Source organism: Oncorhynchus tshawytscha, linkage group LG30 (assembly GCF_018296145.1).
Source record: "Oncorhynchus tshawytscha isolate Ot180627B linkage group LG30, Otsh_v2.0, whole genome shotgun sequence".
In the NCBI taxonomy this organism is placed as follows: Eukaryota; Metazoa; Chordata; class Actinopteri; order Salmoniformes; family Salmonidae; genus Oncorhynchus; species Oncorhynchus tshawytscha.
In genome coordinates, this window is record NC_056458.1 from 29,584,696 (window position 1) to 29,599,380 (window position 14,685).

Below are 14,685 nucleotides of genomic sequence, written 5' to 3' on the forward strand. Positions count from 1 at the left end.
CAACTGACTCTCATGAGGACCACCACAGGACAGTAAGACCCAGAGTTACCTCTGCTGCAGAGAATAAGTTCATTAGAGTTACCAGTCTCAGAAATCGGCAATTAACTGCACCTCAGATTGCACCAGAGTTCAAGTAAAAGACATCAACAATTCAGAGACTGCATAAAATCAGGCCTTCATAGATGAATTGCTGCAAAGAAACCACTACTAAATGTACACGTACTTGTGCCAAGAAACACAAGCAATGAACATTAGACCGGTGGAAATCTGTCCTTTGGTCTGATGAGTCTACATTTCTGGTTCCAACCGCCGTGTCTTTGTGAGACGTAGAGTAGGTGAATGGATGATCTCAAGTGTGTGGTTCCCATCGTGATGTATGGAGGAAGTGTGATGGTGCTTTGCTGGTGACACAGTCTGTGATTTTATTTAGAATTCAAGGCACACTTAACCAGCATGTATACCACAGCATTCTGCAGCGATACAGCATCCTATCTGGTTTGCGCTTAGCAGAACTATCATTTGTTTTTCAACAGGACAATGACCTGAAACACCACTCCAGGCTGTGTAAGGACTATTTGACCAAGTAGATTGATGCGCTGCATCAGATGACCTGGCCTCCAATCACCCGACCTCATCCCAAACCATCTCAATTAGGTTGAGTTGGACCTTGGAATAAAGGAAAAGCAGCCGACAAGTGCTCAGCATTTGTGGAAACTCCTTCAAAACTGTTGGAAAGCATTCCAGGTGAAGCAGGTTGAGATCATGCCAAAAGTGCAAAGCGGTCATCAAGGATACTTTGAAGAAACTCAAATATATAATATTTTGATTTGTTTAACACTTTTTTGTTTACTACATGATTCCATGTGTGTTATTTCATAGTTTGATGTCTTCACACTATTCTACAATGTAAAAAATAATGAAAAACCATTGAATGAGTTGGTGTCCAAACTTTGACAGAATTGTGATGAGGCATACAGTACCAATCTTGGAGATCTGTGGACAGTTCCTTGGACTTCACGGTATAGTTTCTGCTCTGACATACACTGTCAACTGTGGGACCTTATATACTGTAGAAAGGTATGCATTTTCTAAATCATGTCCAAACAATTGAATTGGCCACAGATGTACTCCAATCAAGTTCTAGTGACGTCAAGGATGATCAAAGGAAATAGGATGCAGCCGAGCTCAATATGGAGTGTCATAGCAAAGGTATGTGAATACTTATGGAAATTCAATTGCTGTATTTCAGTTTCAATAAATTAACAAACTTTCCTAAAAATATGTTTTCACTTTGCCATTATGGGGTATTGTGTGTAGATGGGTGAGCGAAAGCAGTCAGTCAATTTAATTCATTTTCAATTCAGGCTGTAACATTTTGAATAAGTCAAGGGGTATGAATACTTTGATGACACTGATTACGTACATGCATGCCTCATTCTACATGTACAGCTCATAAGAATACACAGAAGGCGTACTGCATGACTACAAGAACTACATAAGGGGTCTCCTCGTCCTTACCAATGACGTCGAGGATAAGTTCCCCGGTCAAGCCCTGGGCCCCGGGGATGATGACCTGGCAGAAGTAGCGTCCCGAGTCTGACTCCTTCGTGTTGTTGATGTACAGAGACAGGTTGGCAGAGGGCATGGTGGCTGTGAAGCCCACTCGCTCCTCAAACTGCGGGCTGCCTAAACTAATTGAGTCTAGGGTGTAGGAGATTATCTGTGTGGGTTGGATGGAGGGGACAAGAGCCATGAAGATTGTTGAAAAGGTCCCTAGAATATCCTTTTTCTTTATTTTACACCATGTAGTCTACCATTACTAAGAGGTTCTCTTAGCTAATGTTATCTTCTTAATAGAGCCATGACAAGGCAATATTGAGTACATTGGAGTAAAGTACTTTAAAATATCATATAGATCATTATGCAAACAAGCAAAGACAGAATTATCATTTGGAGCTAAAGACGAACAGCAAATATAAGCCCATGCACATCCCTAGATCGTACTGTCTGTGGATGCAAGTTTGAAAATCCAAGCCAGATGAGAGCCTTATGGCCAACTGCCCGCTTTCACCAGCTTGATTTGTTTTTGTTTTGTAAAGGGTTAAAGCTGCATCCACAACCCCCCCCCCCCCCACACACACACACACACACACACCACCACAGTTTTGCCAGATTAACAGCAGTCAACATCCTTCATGATACTATTCCCCCACAGATGGCCAAGCAAGAAAGATTCAGTTGTAGTTCAAATAAAACTTAAATTTGTCACATGAGCCAAATACAACAAGGGTAGACTTTACAGTGAAATACTTAAAAGCCCTTAACCAACAGTGCAGTTCAAGAAGAGTTTCGAAAATATTCACCAAGTAGACTAAAATAAAAAGTAACAATAAAAAGTAACACAATAAGAATAACGAGGCTATATACAGGGGGCACCGGTACTGAGTCAGTGTGTGGGGGTACAGGTTAATTGAGGTCATTTGTACATATAGGTGAAGTGACTATGCATAGATAATAAAAACAGCGAGTAGCAACAGTGTACAAAATAGAGGGGGGACATCAATTTTCCAGGGGCAGTCTTATGGCTTGGGGGTAGAAGCTGTTGAGGAGCCTTTTGGTCCTAGACTTGGCGCTCTGGTAGTTGGGAGCTTTTGAGCAAAAATTACACAACCAATAATAATAAATCAACAGACAAATGATAATTATCACTGAAGTCTGAGTTAAACATTAAAACAAACCCTAACAAATTAAATACATCCATCATTTCAAATTAACTTACAAAAGTCATATTACAGATTTGATACATTTTTACAAAAAATAAACTTTCGTGTATAAAGTACTTCTGGGCTCCCGAGTGGAGCAGCGGTCTAAGACACTGCATCTCAGTGCAAGAGGCGTCACTATAGTGCCTGGTTCCAATCCAGGCTGTATCACATCCGGCCGTGATTGGGAGTCCCATAGGGTGGCGCACAACTGGCCAAGCGTCATAGGGGTTTGGCCGGAGTAGGCCGTCATTGTAAATAAGAATTAGTTCTTATCGGACTTGCCTACTTCAATAAAAGGTTAAATAAAAAGTATTTAACTGGTATGCAGAGCTAATACAGGTACCTTACTGGCCTCTGGGACATTATATTGTAGCCTTAGGATGTCACCGACTAATCATGACCACTGCATGATCAAAGGGATCTTCACACATCCCAATTTGAGACGCACAAATATGCCATTGCCTTAATGTTTGGTGCGAAAGTTCAAGTTACTGTACACGTCTCATGTAAGAATGGCCCTAAATTGTCAGACAATCAGCACAGATGCTAAAGGCACCAAACACAGACCATAACAGAGCCCAAACACTCACCAGTTGAGAGTTATTGGCTACAAAGTTCCAGAGGACGGTGTTCTTGCCGATGCTGTAGCTGGTGCTGTACCAGGCCTGCAGCACCACCTTCTGACCTTCGATCACCTTCATGATACTCTGGGGCATCTGGATCTGGGCCAGCACACCTGGAGGACGGAGAGGGGGAGGGGAAAAACAGAGTACTTACTTAAGAAACTTGTCCGAGTGTGGTTGTGACTATCTGGCTTAATAGGTTGAATAAAGCCCCTGCGTTTTGCGATTGTTTCTGGCAGGATGGAAAAAACAATAAGACGTGCTTTTCCCAAGCTGTGCTAGAAATTATAACCTGCTAAGTTTTTGTTGTTTCACACACTACAAGCATGTTTATTTTTGTAGTTTCTCAAGATACAAGTTTTGATAAGGAAAAGCTAAAGCGGTTGTGGCTTGTTGACAAGCACTTAAAACATGTCATATCAAAACATCTTCTCTCAGACCTATTATAGGTAGACACAGAGGCAATCAATCACATTTACAGTCCACTTTCATATCAAAACAAAAAGACTGACACTTGCCAAGTCAAAATTTTGACAAGCCACATTTCATTTGACTGTCAGCGCAAAATGTGTCACCCTTCAAGAAATCTACTTCACGAGATTCCTCATACTGTAAAAAAAAAACAGCTATTAAAACAAAACATGACAATGCTTAGTAGGGACACAAGGAAACAATTTACAAAGACCCCCCCAATTTTTTTTTTTTTTGTTTTTTTGTTGACGCTCTCTTCCAGGGCTATTGGAACCAAACACACACACACAACCGGATCCCCTCGCATCCCCCCCAAAACAGCCGCATCCCCACCCACACACACAGCTGCATCCCCACACACACACCTGAATCCCCCTCCCCCACACACACCCCACCGCTGCATCCCCACAACCGCTTCCCCACCACCACATCCACCCCCCCCACACACACACAGAAACGCATCCCCCCACACACACAGAAACGCATCCCCCAAACACACACCACCGTCGCATCCACACACACACACAAAACCGCATCCCCCCACACACACAAAACCTCATCCCCCCCACACACACCACTGCACCCCCCCCCCCCACACACAGAACCCCATCCCCCCCCACACACACACACACACACACACCCCATATACCCCCAACACAAACTCCACCACACACCAGGATCCCCCTGCATCCCCCCACACACACACCACTGGATCCCCCGCATCCCATCCCCCCCACACACACAGCTGCATCCACATAACCACCGCATGCCCACACACACACACACACACACACACACACACACACACAGTACAATGGATATGAAAACAAGCGTGTCTTATTGTAGAAGTTCAGGTAGTCCCTTGGTTTATACATTTTCTAGCATTTGGTGTGAAACTTGTTCTCTTATAAAAACACAGAAACCATTGGATGTATGTGAACAAAACTATAAAAACACAAGATGCAACAATTTAATGATTTTACAGTTCATAATGAAATCAGTCAAGTGAAATAAATTAATTTAGGCCCTAATCTATGGATTTCACATGATTAGGAATACAGACATGCATCAGTTGGTCACAAATACCTTTTTTAAAAAAGGTAGAGGCGTGGATCAGAAAACCAGTCAGTTTCTGGTGTGACCACCATTTCATGCAGCACAACATCTCCTTCACAGAGTTGATCAGGCTGTTGACTGTGGCCTGTGGAATGTTGTCCCACTCCTCTTCAGAGGCTGTGCGAAGTTACTGATATTGGCGGGAACTGGAACACGCTGTCGTACACATCGATCCAGAGCATCCCAAACATGGTCAATGGGTGACATGTCTGGTGAATATGCAGGCCAAGAAAGAACTGGGACATTTTCAGCTTCCATGATATGTGTACAATTCCTTGCGACAAACAAAAAGATTGTTACAATAGTCCAGACGGGATAAAGACATGGATGAGTCGCTGAGCTGCAGGTCGTGATAGCAAATGTCTTAACCTGGCAATGTTCCGCAGATGGACCTCGACCTTCCGGTTACTGGCCCAATGCTCTTAGCCACTAGGCTTCCTGTTGCGATTAAGAGTGTCACGATAGAGAAGTTATGATACAACATATAAATGTTCAATGAGCTTAGTTCCACTGATACCCAATCAGAAGCCAAAATACAAGCTACAGGTAGCTTAACTCCAATGTTTGTAAACAAAGTAAAAGTAAACTAAAAACACTGTATAGCCTCAAAACTATACTTTGGATATCATGGATAGTCAGTCCTTGCATACATAGCGCTCACTTTGAATTTGGTTACATTTCTCCAGGCCCCTCCCTCAGCTTTTTACCAAAACACAGGAGGGTGACGTTTTATTAGCATCAATGAACTATTACAGCTTTAAAACTTATATTAAGTCAATTTTCTCCAACAAGGACTCATTGAGAAGCTATTGCCTTCTTGATCACAGAGGTGTGGGATTAATGGATAATGAGTGGGAGTAGAATGGTGTCCATATTAGGACAGCCTCAGTCTAGGGGCAGATTTGCAGCAGTGTTCGATTACTAATTCCCCCAAGGGAAGAGCAGTGCGTGGCTCATGTAAGCAGGCCCAAATTACAGGAAGGGCTGTAGCTAGGTCCTGTTTACTCCCTCCAGAATCCTACCAGTAGATAAATCTGTAGCTAGCTCTTTGATGAAGGTGCTGGTTTATATAGCGTCCCATCGTGCTAAAAGCTAAGTGGAGGGAGGCACCCATTTAACTTCCTCACCCGCCTTATGAACAGCACAAAGTTAAGAGGCAGTCACTTTGTAAGAATGTCTCGTCCCTGTATGATGATGGATGGATGGTGGTGATAACTGGGGGAAGATCTTTTAGAGCCTGTATGAAAGTCCCATAAGTGATTGGGTTTGATGAAGAAATATACTTTCAAAAGAACTTATGTCATCGTGGTGATTATGAGTGTCCCCAATCTAGGGGAATATCGATAATAATCAAAGCAAAAGATGAATCCACGAGCACAGAGATAAATTGAGTCGATCTGATGGTTACTGTTCGGCGAAACAGTCCAAGTACTTCTTCTGAAGAGCATTGGACACGCTACAGAGAGAGAGCGGCACATCGAATAGGATGGGCGTAGTAGCACAATTCTCATGGAGATAAAGCACCAAACGGGCTCCAGGGAAAAGTCACCCACTAACACCAGGCACCAAACAGGGAGGGGCTTCCAATAAGAAATACTCATTCTTGTTTTCCATTGCAAAATGTTTTCAATTGCATGCCCTAGATTGGGGATCAGGGTCTCCAAATCAAAGCAGTAGGCACTAAGGGCTGAAACAGACTCACAACAAAAGATTCCCTGTAAGTACATACTGTTTGAGCAATTTAATTATATTGTATTACTAGGTCTAAGTATTGATCAGGAAATACAAGATTAACAGCACATACACAGAGTGTGACAGACTGGTGGAGTGATTGACATCTGTTTTTTAAACTGTGTGTGAGAGATCACTGGACTTTTAGGCAATAACCATGCAGAATTGTGACCAGCAGGCAATGTACTGTAGTCTGTCCAAACACACTCCTCTCAGTGACAGACAGTGAAGACTTGCTCATAATCTGATAAGGCTCTCTCGTTCCCAGCCCAGTCTTCTAGTATAACTAAAAGAAACAGCAGACTTGAGTACTGACCCCATCTCCCAGAAACAGTTTCTCCTGCTCCCTTCTTGGCTTATCTGTACAGCCTTCTAGTCGAGAGAGACAAGAAAAACAGTTTAGTCACATGCATGTTTACTGCGTATGTGTGCTAGTGGATTTGCTAATGTGTGTTTGTGTCTAGTGGGAATATATTTGGGTGCATGTGTAGCGTAGGGTGTATGTGTAGCGGTGATGTGCAGGGTTGGTAAAGACAGAGGCTGAGCTTGGAGGAGCTCTGAGCACAGAGACGTTGAGGTTAATTGAAGCAGTAATGACAGCTTTGAGTTGGATCTGATTGGGATGGTCTTTTGGGGGGGACAGAGTGAGAGACAGGGTGGGTATTACCGAGCGCTTGTCATGTGTATTGGCAGAGGGAAATCAGGTACAGACTTCCGAAGCTTAATGGTCTTCATATAGACAGATAACAAAAAGCCTTCATATACCCAATAGGCTGTATTCATATGACGACGATAAGTAAGTATCATGAGGAAGCAACAGCTCTGTTTCCATTCCAAAGAATGAATGTTGCCTCAAAGACCACACAATTTTACATGATCATGTCACTCAATAGTAAGATTTACAAGAAACATGGGTTTTGCTAAGTCCTGAAAGAAGAATACTCATTTGAGAGAAAAGTGTTTTGAGTAGAGTGCTGCTGATCTACTGCAAAGCTCAGAAGTAAGCATCCTCTACACAGGGGCAAAATTAAAGAACCCCTCCCTCAGACTCTTCCTTTACATTGTGCAGATCGAGGCACACAGGAAAAACCTGGGCCTTCTGATAGCGAGATCAGGATCGGGCCGTGCTCCAGAATTAGCAGTGTCTGTCAGAGAAGCACAGGTCAAGAAGGAAATGACAGACAGGAAGCCAGCTAGTCACACACAGCTGTGGACACCTGGCTTCAAAAACAGGCATTCTGCGATACGACTTCCTCCCAAGACCTCTGGTAACTTACCTCACATTTGTTCTACAATTGTGACCTGTGATGTCATATCATGATGGGCCAAATGTAATCTGCACCGAGTCGGTGTAGGAACTGGGGGAAAAGTGTAGAACTGTAAAAGCATATATATAATAATGAAATTGACAGCTCGGTACAATACTTATAGCACTAATCCATATGATCTGTTACTACTTTTAGATTGGATCGTGTAAAAATACAATATAGATTAAAAAATCTGCGTCTTACTCAAAATGTAAAGTAACGGAACACAATGCATACTTTAGTGTCGAACACTACAGTGCATAATCCATCCATTCATAACGCCATACAAGGTAGACAACCTCAACTCTTCGAAACCCATGTGCTTCATATTGAAACAAGCCATTATGTCTCAGTCCATGGTGATGAAAATAAATGACATGGTGTTGTTAGGTAATGGATTGGAACGTTACCCGGCCTTCACAACGCCATCTGATCTCTTCAGGGATCCGAACAGACAGACTGACGGGAAGATCAATCTGCACAATACTGAAAAGGTGGCAATCCTCTAAGGACACATTGGATTATAGCCATGGTGAAGCCTGAGCTGTGACATATCAACACACTGGCTTCAGTATCTGATTCTAGTGTGCTGTGTGAGAGCAAGTGGGTGTGTGAGTTAAACGTACACAGTATCTCTCTCTGTGAGTGTGCACGTGTGTCTGCGAACTTTTCTACTCTAATCAAACTCTGTCTGGGATCATCTGGCAGTTGTCATCAGGGCTGTCATGGTTCTCCGTTGTAGTTCGGTGTTGGGTATGGGTGGTCGGTGTCAGTGGTCACTAGGGAATCTGATTGTGTCTTGACATGTGTATGACAGTAATAGAGGCCTAGAGAACAGGAGTGGGGTTAAGGTGGAGGGGGAAAAGGTTACATTAGGTAGGGATGCAGTAGAATGGAGTTTGAGGGAGAAAAAAAAAGTAGAAATGATCATTGCTGATTATCAAACAGTGTGGTTACCGAAAGCCTATCCATTTTCAATGCTGTTCCACCAACCTCAGCCAAAATCTCAACACAACCACTGGTTAGGAGTTTCTAGTGAGAGTTCAGTAGTGGATATAGGCTCAGTGGAAAGCAAACAAACAGTCTTTAGAGTGCAGGGACTATCGTGATAAAAAAAAAAATGGCCAGCAGCAGAAAGATGAGTCTTTGATGAAGGAGTGAAAGGTTGGCGAAGGGCTAGGCTTTGGGGCGGCAGGTAGCCTAGTGGTTAGAGCGTTGGGCCAGTAACTGAAAAGGTTGCTGGATCGAATCCCTGAGTTGACAATGTAAAAATAAGGTTGTTCTGCCCCTGAACAAGGCAGTTAACCCACTGTTCCCCGGTAGGCCATCATTGCAATTAAGAATTTGGTCTTAACCGACTTGCCTAGTTAGATTAAAATGTTTTGGGCAGGGAGGACCTCAGAGGGGACTCAGGTGAGTCCTGTGGCTGCCAGAACACAGTTAAAAGCAGGGTGGCAAGTGTGAGGACTGCCCCACTGGCATGACGTCAGCATAATCACCCTACCAAGGTGGCTAATACTTAAGGGAATACCAGACCCCAAAACACCATATGTTGTCTATGCCTTGTCATGTCCATGTAGCCAAGTGCTTATTACTCCTAAGCACCCATCCCATCACGCTCCTAGGAAGACAAGACAGTACAGAACAGAACGAGGCTAGCACTGCACACGCCAAACTATTTCAGGCTGATTATGGTATACAGCTGCATCAGACCTTGATTCAATCTTACAGAAACAATAATTACAATGTGTTAAATATTTAAGATGCTGACTTACATGCCCTTGAGAAGACGGGAGAGGAGGGATTCAATATCAAAGATAAGGCGGAGTGAGGCATTAATCTTGTTTTGACGTGGCCATAGATATCAGCTCACTCAAATGACAGCGACAACACAGGCCTGGTGTAGCAATACTAAATTGGGGCTGTTCAACATGCTAATAACACCCAATAGAAGCAATCTGTGATGTCCCTTTCAGTAAACCTTTTTCACCCCCTCTCGAACAAAAGAAGAAACATCCTGGTTGGCCAAGATTAGAAAGACATAATGCCACTGGAACAGGTTCTCATATCCCTTACAAAAATGTGTACTGCAGTAACACTGCAAAATTACTGCAGTAAAAATAAAAAAATAAATATATATATATATTTTGGATGCAGAATTTGCAGCATACTGCAGTGACTGCATTTTATTTTCTTAAGGGAGGAATCAGAGGGAAAGCCTCAAAATTGAGAAGCTAAATATAGACAGGTTATGGTGTTACGAGCGACTAAAACGAGAAATGCCACAATCTGCAACTGAGACAAGAGGCGAATCACTGGGGCTGGATTACATTACTCTGAGGACTTTCCCCCCATACCCTGTCAGATCGGTTTACTGACGCTTTCTGTAAATATACTGGCCTGGATTTATAGCGGGATACGTGCTCTTAACCCGACACACACACAGGAATGACTAAATTTATAAAACTAACAATTTAATTTATTTTACCAGGTAGGCTAGTTGAGAACAAGTTCTCATTTGCAACTGTGACCTGGCCAAGATAAAGCAAAGCAGTTTGACACAGAGTTACACATGGAATAAACAAACAGTCAATAATACAGTAGAAAAAGTCTATATACAGCATGTACAAATGAGGTAGGATAAGGGAGGCAAGGCAATAAATAGTCCATGGTGGCGAAGTAATTACAATATAGCAATTAAACACTGGAATGGTAGATGTGCAGAAGATGAATGTGCAAATATAGTTACTGGGGTGCAAAGGAGCAAGATAAATAAATGAATAACAGTATGGGGATGAGGTAGTTGGATGGGCTATTTACAGATGGGCTATGTACAGGTGCAGTGATCTGTGAGCTGCTCTGACAGCTGGTGCTTAAAGCTAGTGAGGGAGATGAGTCTACAGTTTGTGATTTTTGTAGTTCGCTCCAGTCAGGGTAGCCTAGTGGTTAGAGCGTTGGACTAGTAACCGGAAGGTTGCAAGTTGAAATCCCCGAGCTGACAAGGTACAAATCTATTGTTCTGCCCCTGTTCCTAGGCTGTCATTGAAAATAAGAATTTGTTCTTAACTGTCTTGCCTAGTTAAATAAAAAGGTCAAATACAATTGGCAGCAGAGAACTAGAAGGAGAGGCAGCCAAAGGAAGAATTGGCTTTGGGGGTGACCAGTGAGATATAGCTGCTGGAGTGGTGCTACGGGTAGGTGCTGCTACAATAATTGCCAGGGGAATTTGAAATGGTGAGTTTACAGTTCTAATGTGTTTACCAAGCCTATCGGAGGGAACACTTGAGTAATGATACCATATCTGGAACAGTCATTGAGAAGGTATGGTCTTTTCCTGTCATGAAGGCATGGTGTCTTAAGTTAAAGGGCCTAATTAAAGAGGTCATAAGAAACAAACAGAAACCTGGAGGCTGCTAGTCCCATTGCATGTCTTGAGAGAGAACTGACTTCCCGGAAACTCTGGTCATCTTTCCTGCCTTAGAAGGTAATCTTCCACACCCTCTGCGACTGCTGCCCCTGAGGTTGGCTGAGTGGAAAATGTTCCCCTTTTGGTGTCACCACTGGTTTGTGGTGGCCCATTCCATGTGAGAAGCCCACAGTCAATATGCAACCATGTGTTTGTCCATCTGACTATGCTTGAAAGTAGGCCTGTTCCTATGTCTTCGCCTGGATTCAAATAGCCACTTTTTTGGCAGAATCTTTGGATTGCGATTCATTCTTTATGGAAAAATATCCAGTCGCTCAATGTCTCCAGTTTTTGGCTGACCAACAATGACAACGTGGCCACAGATATAAATCTGAGGCCCATGGAGTAAATAAGCAAAGAGTATGAGGAGTATAATGCAGGAGTCTTTCTTACTCCGGGTCAGTTGACATGGACATGGTTGCATATTTTGATGGAATGTGTTATGAGGCTGGTTGATAGTAGTCATAGTAACCTGTGAAAAGGTATGGAAGGATCAATTTAGGAATGCTCAATGTTTACTCTAAAATTGCTTTTCTAAGCAAGTAGCACTTTCCTTTGTCATGACCTCATATCAGCACTGTTCTAGCAAATACTTTGAACACGTTCCACAACGAGTAGTAAAACAAAGACTTCAAAACGGACATATTTTTACAAATCCTCAGTCGACAAGGTGTGCCGATTGTTACAGAGCCTATAAAAACAAACACGCTCCGGACATCACATTTCCAATTGGGAGTCACATTTCTGGCATGGCAAGAATTTTTTTCCTTGCAGAAAAAAAGTACATTTGCACAGTAATGTAGCTCTGACCTTGAGCCGCTTTACTGGGCTGAAATGCGTAGTTGTCTGTTCACTGCCAAGACCACCAGTAGCATTTGCTTAACCCTACTTAGGACTCTTAACAGGGCATAGCTTTCATACACAACTCCCCTGAACATTCAGAAAAAGAATTGCAAATTTGTTGAATTCTGGTCAGCACAGCTAGGGTGGCCTTTCGATGTCTGTGGGGGATATGGACCAAGTTTTTGCGTATGAAGCGTTTGAGGCACATCATGTAATACACAGACATTCTTCTGGTGATTGTTCAAATGTTGTGTTTTTAGACAAGGTTTACAGGGGGGTTGAAATCTGCTTGGTACGTGCAGCTTATTACAGATTTACCACAAGGGAACTATGCTTGTGCCGAGTTGCTTGGAGACCTCGGTATGGCTATGGGAGATATGACTGGTCATTGCCATGTTCGTATGCATCGTTGGTCCGTTATCACGTCAGCCACCAGTGGGTGGTGGGCAAAATGAGGTGCTACAATTGTTCACTATTCTATTGTACACTATAAGAGTGGGGTGCATTTGTATCTTTCACCTTTCAAAGCTATGACTATAGGACCCTTGAACCACATGCACATCTGTTTGACTAAATATACAATGACAGACTGATGCTTGTGAAATAATCTGGATCCAGCAGGGTTGATTATTACAGTTTGAGTAGCCGTCTGCACCAGCAGAAGCGTGAATGAGTGTTGACTCAATACGGTCCCGAGCTGCTGTGAGAAGCCACCTTCCACTGAGGGGTCAGTGGTACAGCAGGACGTGGCATAGCTAAGCATCAGGGGGAAAGAACTTGCTCAATGTGATAATATGGATCAAATACCGCAATATGGAAACGCAGACGTCATGTAACATCAACAATGACAAAATCCTCCACAAAGATATTTTGATATGAGACAAAGAACAATCTCCATTCCATCAAAACAAGACTCGTCTATACAGGCTATTCAACACGTCAGTGGAAGATGCATTTGATTGTCAAGCATGTAGCAATATGAATATGTAAGACTGAGTGACAGACAGTGGAGAAGTCAGAGGAGTGAAACGAGACGTTGACGAAAGATCGCTCTCAGACAACTGGGACTTGGGCTCACATAAGGAGGTCATATTTTTGCAAACATAGGCACCACCCACAAGATCCCACAGACATACAGTGCCTTCAGGAAGTATTCATACCCCTTAACTTTCTCCATATTTTGTTGTGAGCTTCCCCGATACAGTTTGTGCAGAAATTCTTCAGTTGTGCAAACCCACAGTCTCAGCTGTCCGGGTGGCTGTCTCAGACGATCCTGCAGGTGAAGAAGCTGGATGTGGACGTCCTGGATTGGCGTGGTTACACGTGTTGTGAGACCGGTTGGATGTACTGTCAAATTCTACAAAACGACATTGGAGGCAGCTTATGGTAGAGAAATTAACATTAAATTATTTGGCAACAGCTCTGGTGGACAAATCATTCATGCAGTCAGCATGGCAATTGCACACTCCCTCAAAATTGACATCTGTGGCATTGTGTTGTGTGACAAAACTGCACATTTTAGAGTGGTCTACAGTCCCCAGGACAAGGTGCACCTGTGTAATGTTCAAGCTGTTTAATCAACATCTTAATATGCCACACGTCAGGTGGATGAATTATCTTGACAAAAGGAGTAAATTGCTCAATAACAGGGATGTTTATTTTTTTATTTAACTTGTCAGTTAAGAACAAATTATTATTTACAATGACAGCCTACCGGGGAACAGTGGGTTAACTGCCTTGTTCAGGGGCAGAACGACAGATTTTTACCTTGTCAGCTTGGGGATTCGATCCAGCAACCTTCCGGTTACTGGCCCAACGCTCTAACCACTAGGTTACCTGCCCCTTGGAGGGAACAAATTTGTGAAAAAAAAATGAAAAAAAAAAGCTTTGTGCAAATGGAGATTTTCTGGGATCTTATTTTAGCTCATAAAACCAACACTTTTACATGGTGTTTATATTTTTGTTCAGTATAATCAATTTTAAAAAATATATAAAAAAATCCACTGACATTATGGGGTATTGTGTGTAGGCTAGTTACACCAAATCTCAATGAAATCAGTTTTAAAATGTCAGGCTGTAACAACGAAATGTGGAAAAAGTCCAGAGGTGAGGGGGGGGCACAGTGGACAATATTGCTTTGGTGAATGATGACTAGATGCACCAAGCTAGATAAGGGGTGTGTGGGCACAGGGGTTGGTGACAGTTCCACCCTCCGCCGCCTCCCTCCTTGCACCCAGTCCTGTCGCACACTTGGAGATTGGGAGTGCTGGGCCCATGCTAAGCCTGCTCGTCACGCTCTAATCCTATCAGCTTTCAAAGCCATCTCTGAAGGTAAGGCCCCCAAAGACAGGCAGAACCTCAGG

General features: G+C 43.0%; 1 protein-coding gene across 2 annotated transcripts in view; it reads right to left on the reverse strand.

Annotated features, from left to right (window-relative positions):
• The window catches only part of LOC112228448 (endothelial cell-selective adhesion molecule), a 58,952-nt gene that overhangs the window by 9,541 nt on the left and 34,726 nt on the right, over positions 1–14,685 (reverse strand). For both annotated transcript variants that reach the window (XR_002950041.2, XM_024393777.2), the window contains exons 2-3: positions 3,356–3,501; positions 1,519–1,720 (exon numbers count right to left, since the gene is read on the reverse strand). Coding sequence is in view for 1 of the 2 variants with exons in the window: in XM_024393777.2 (XP_024249545.1) it covers positions 1,519–1,720; positions 3,356–3,501 (348 nt within the window). In the remaining variant the exon portion in view is untranslated. The remainder of the gene's footprint in view (positions 1–1,518; positions 1,721–3,355; positions 3,502–14,685) is intronic.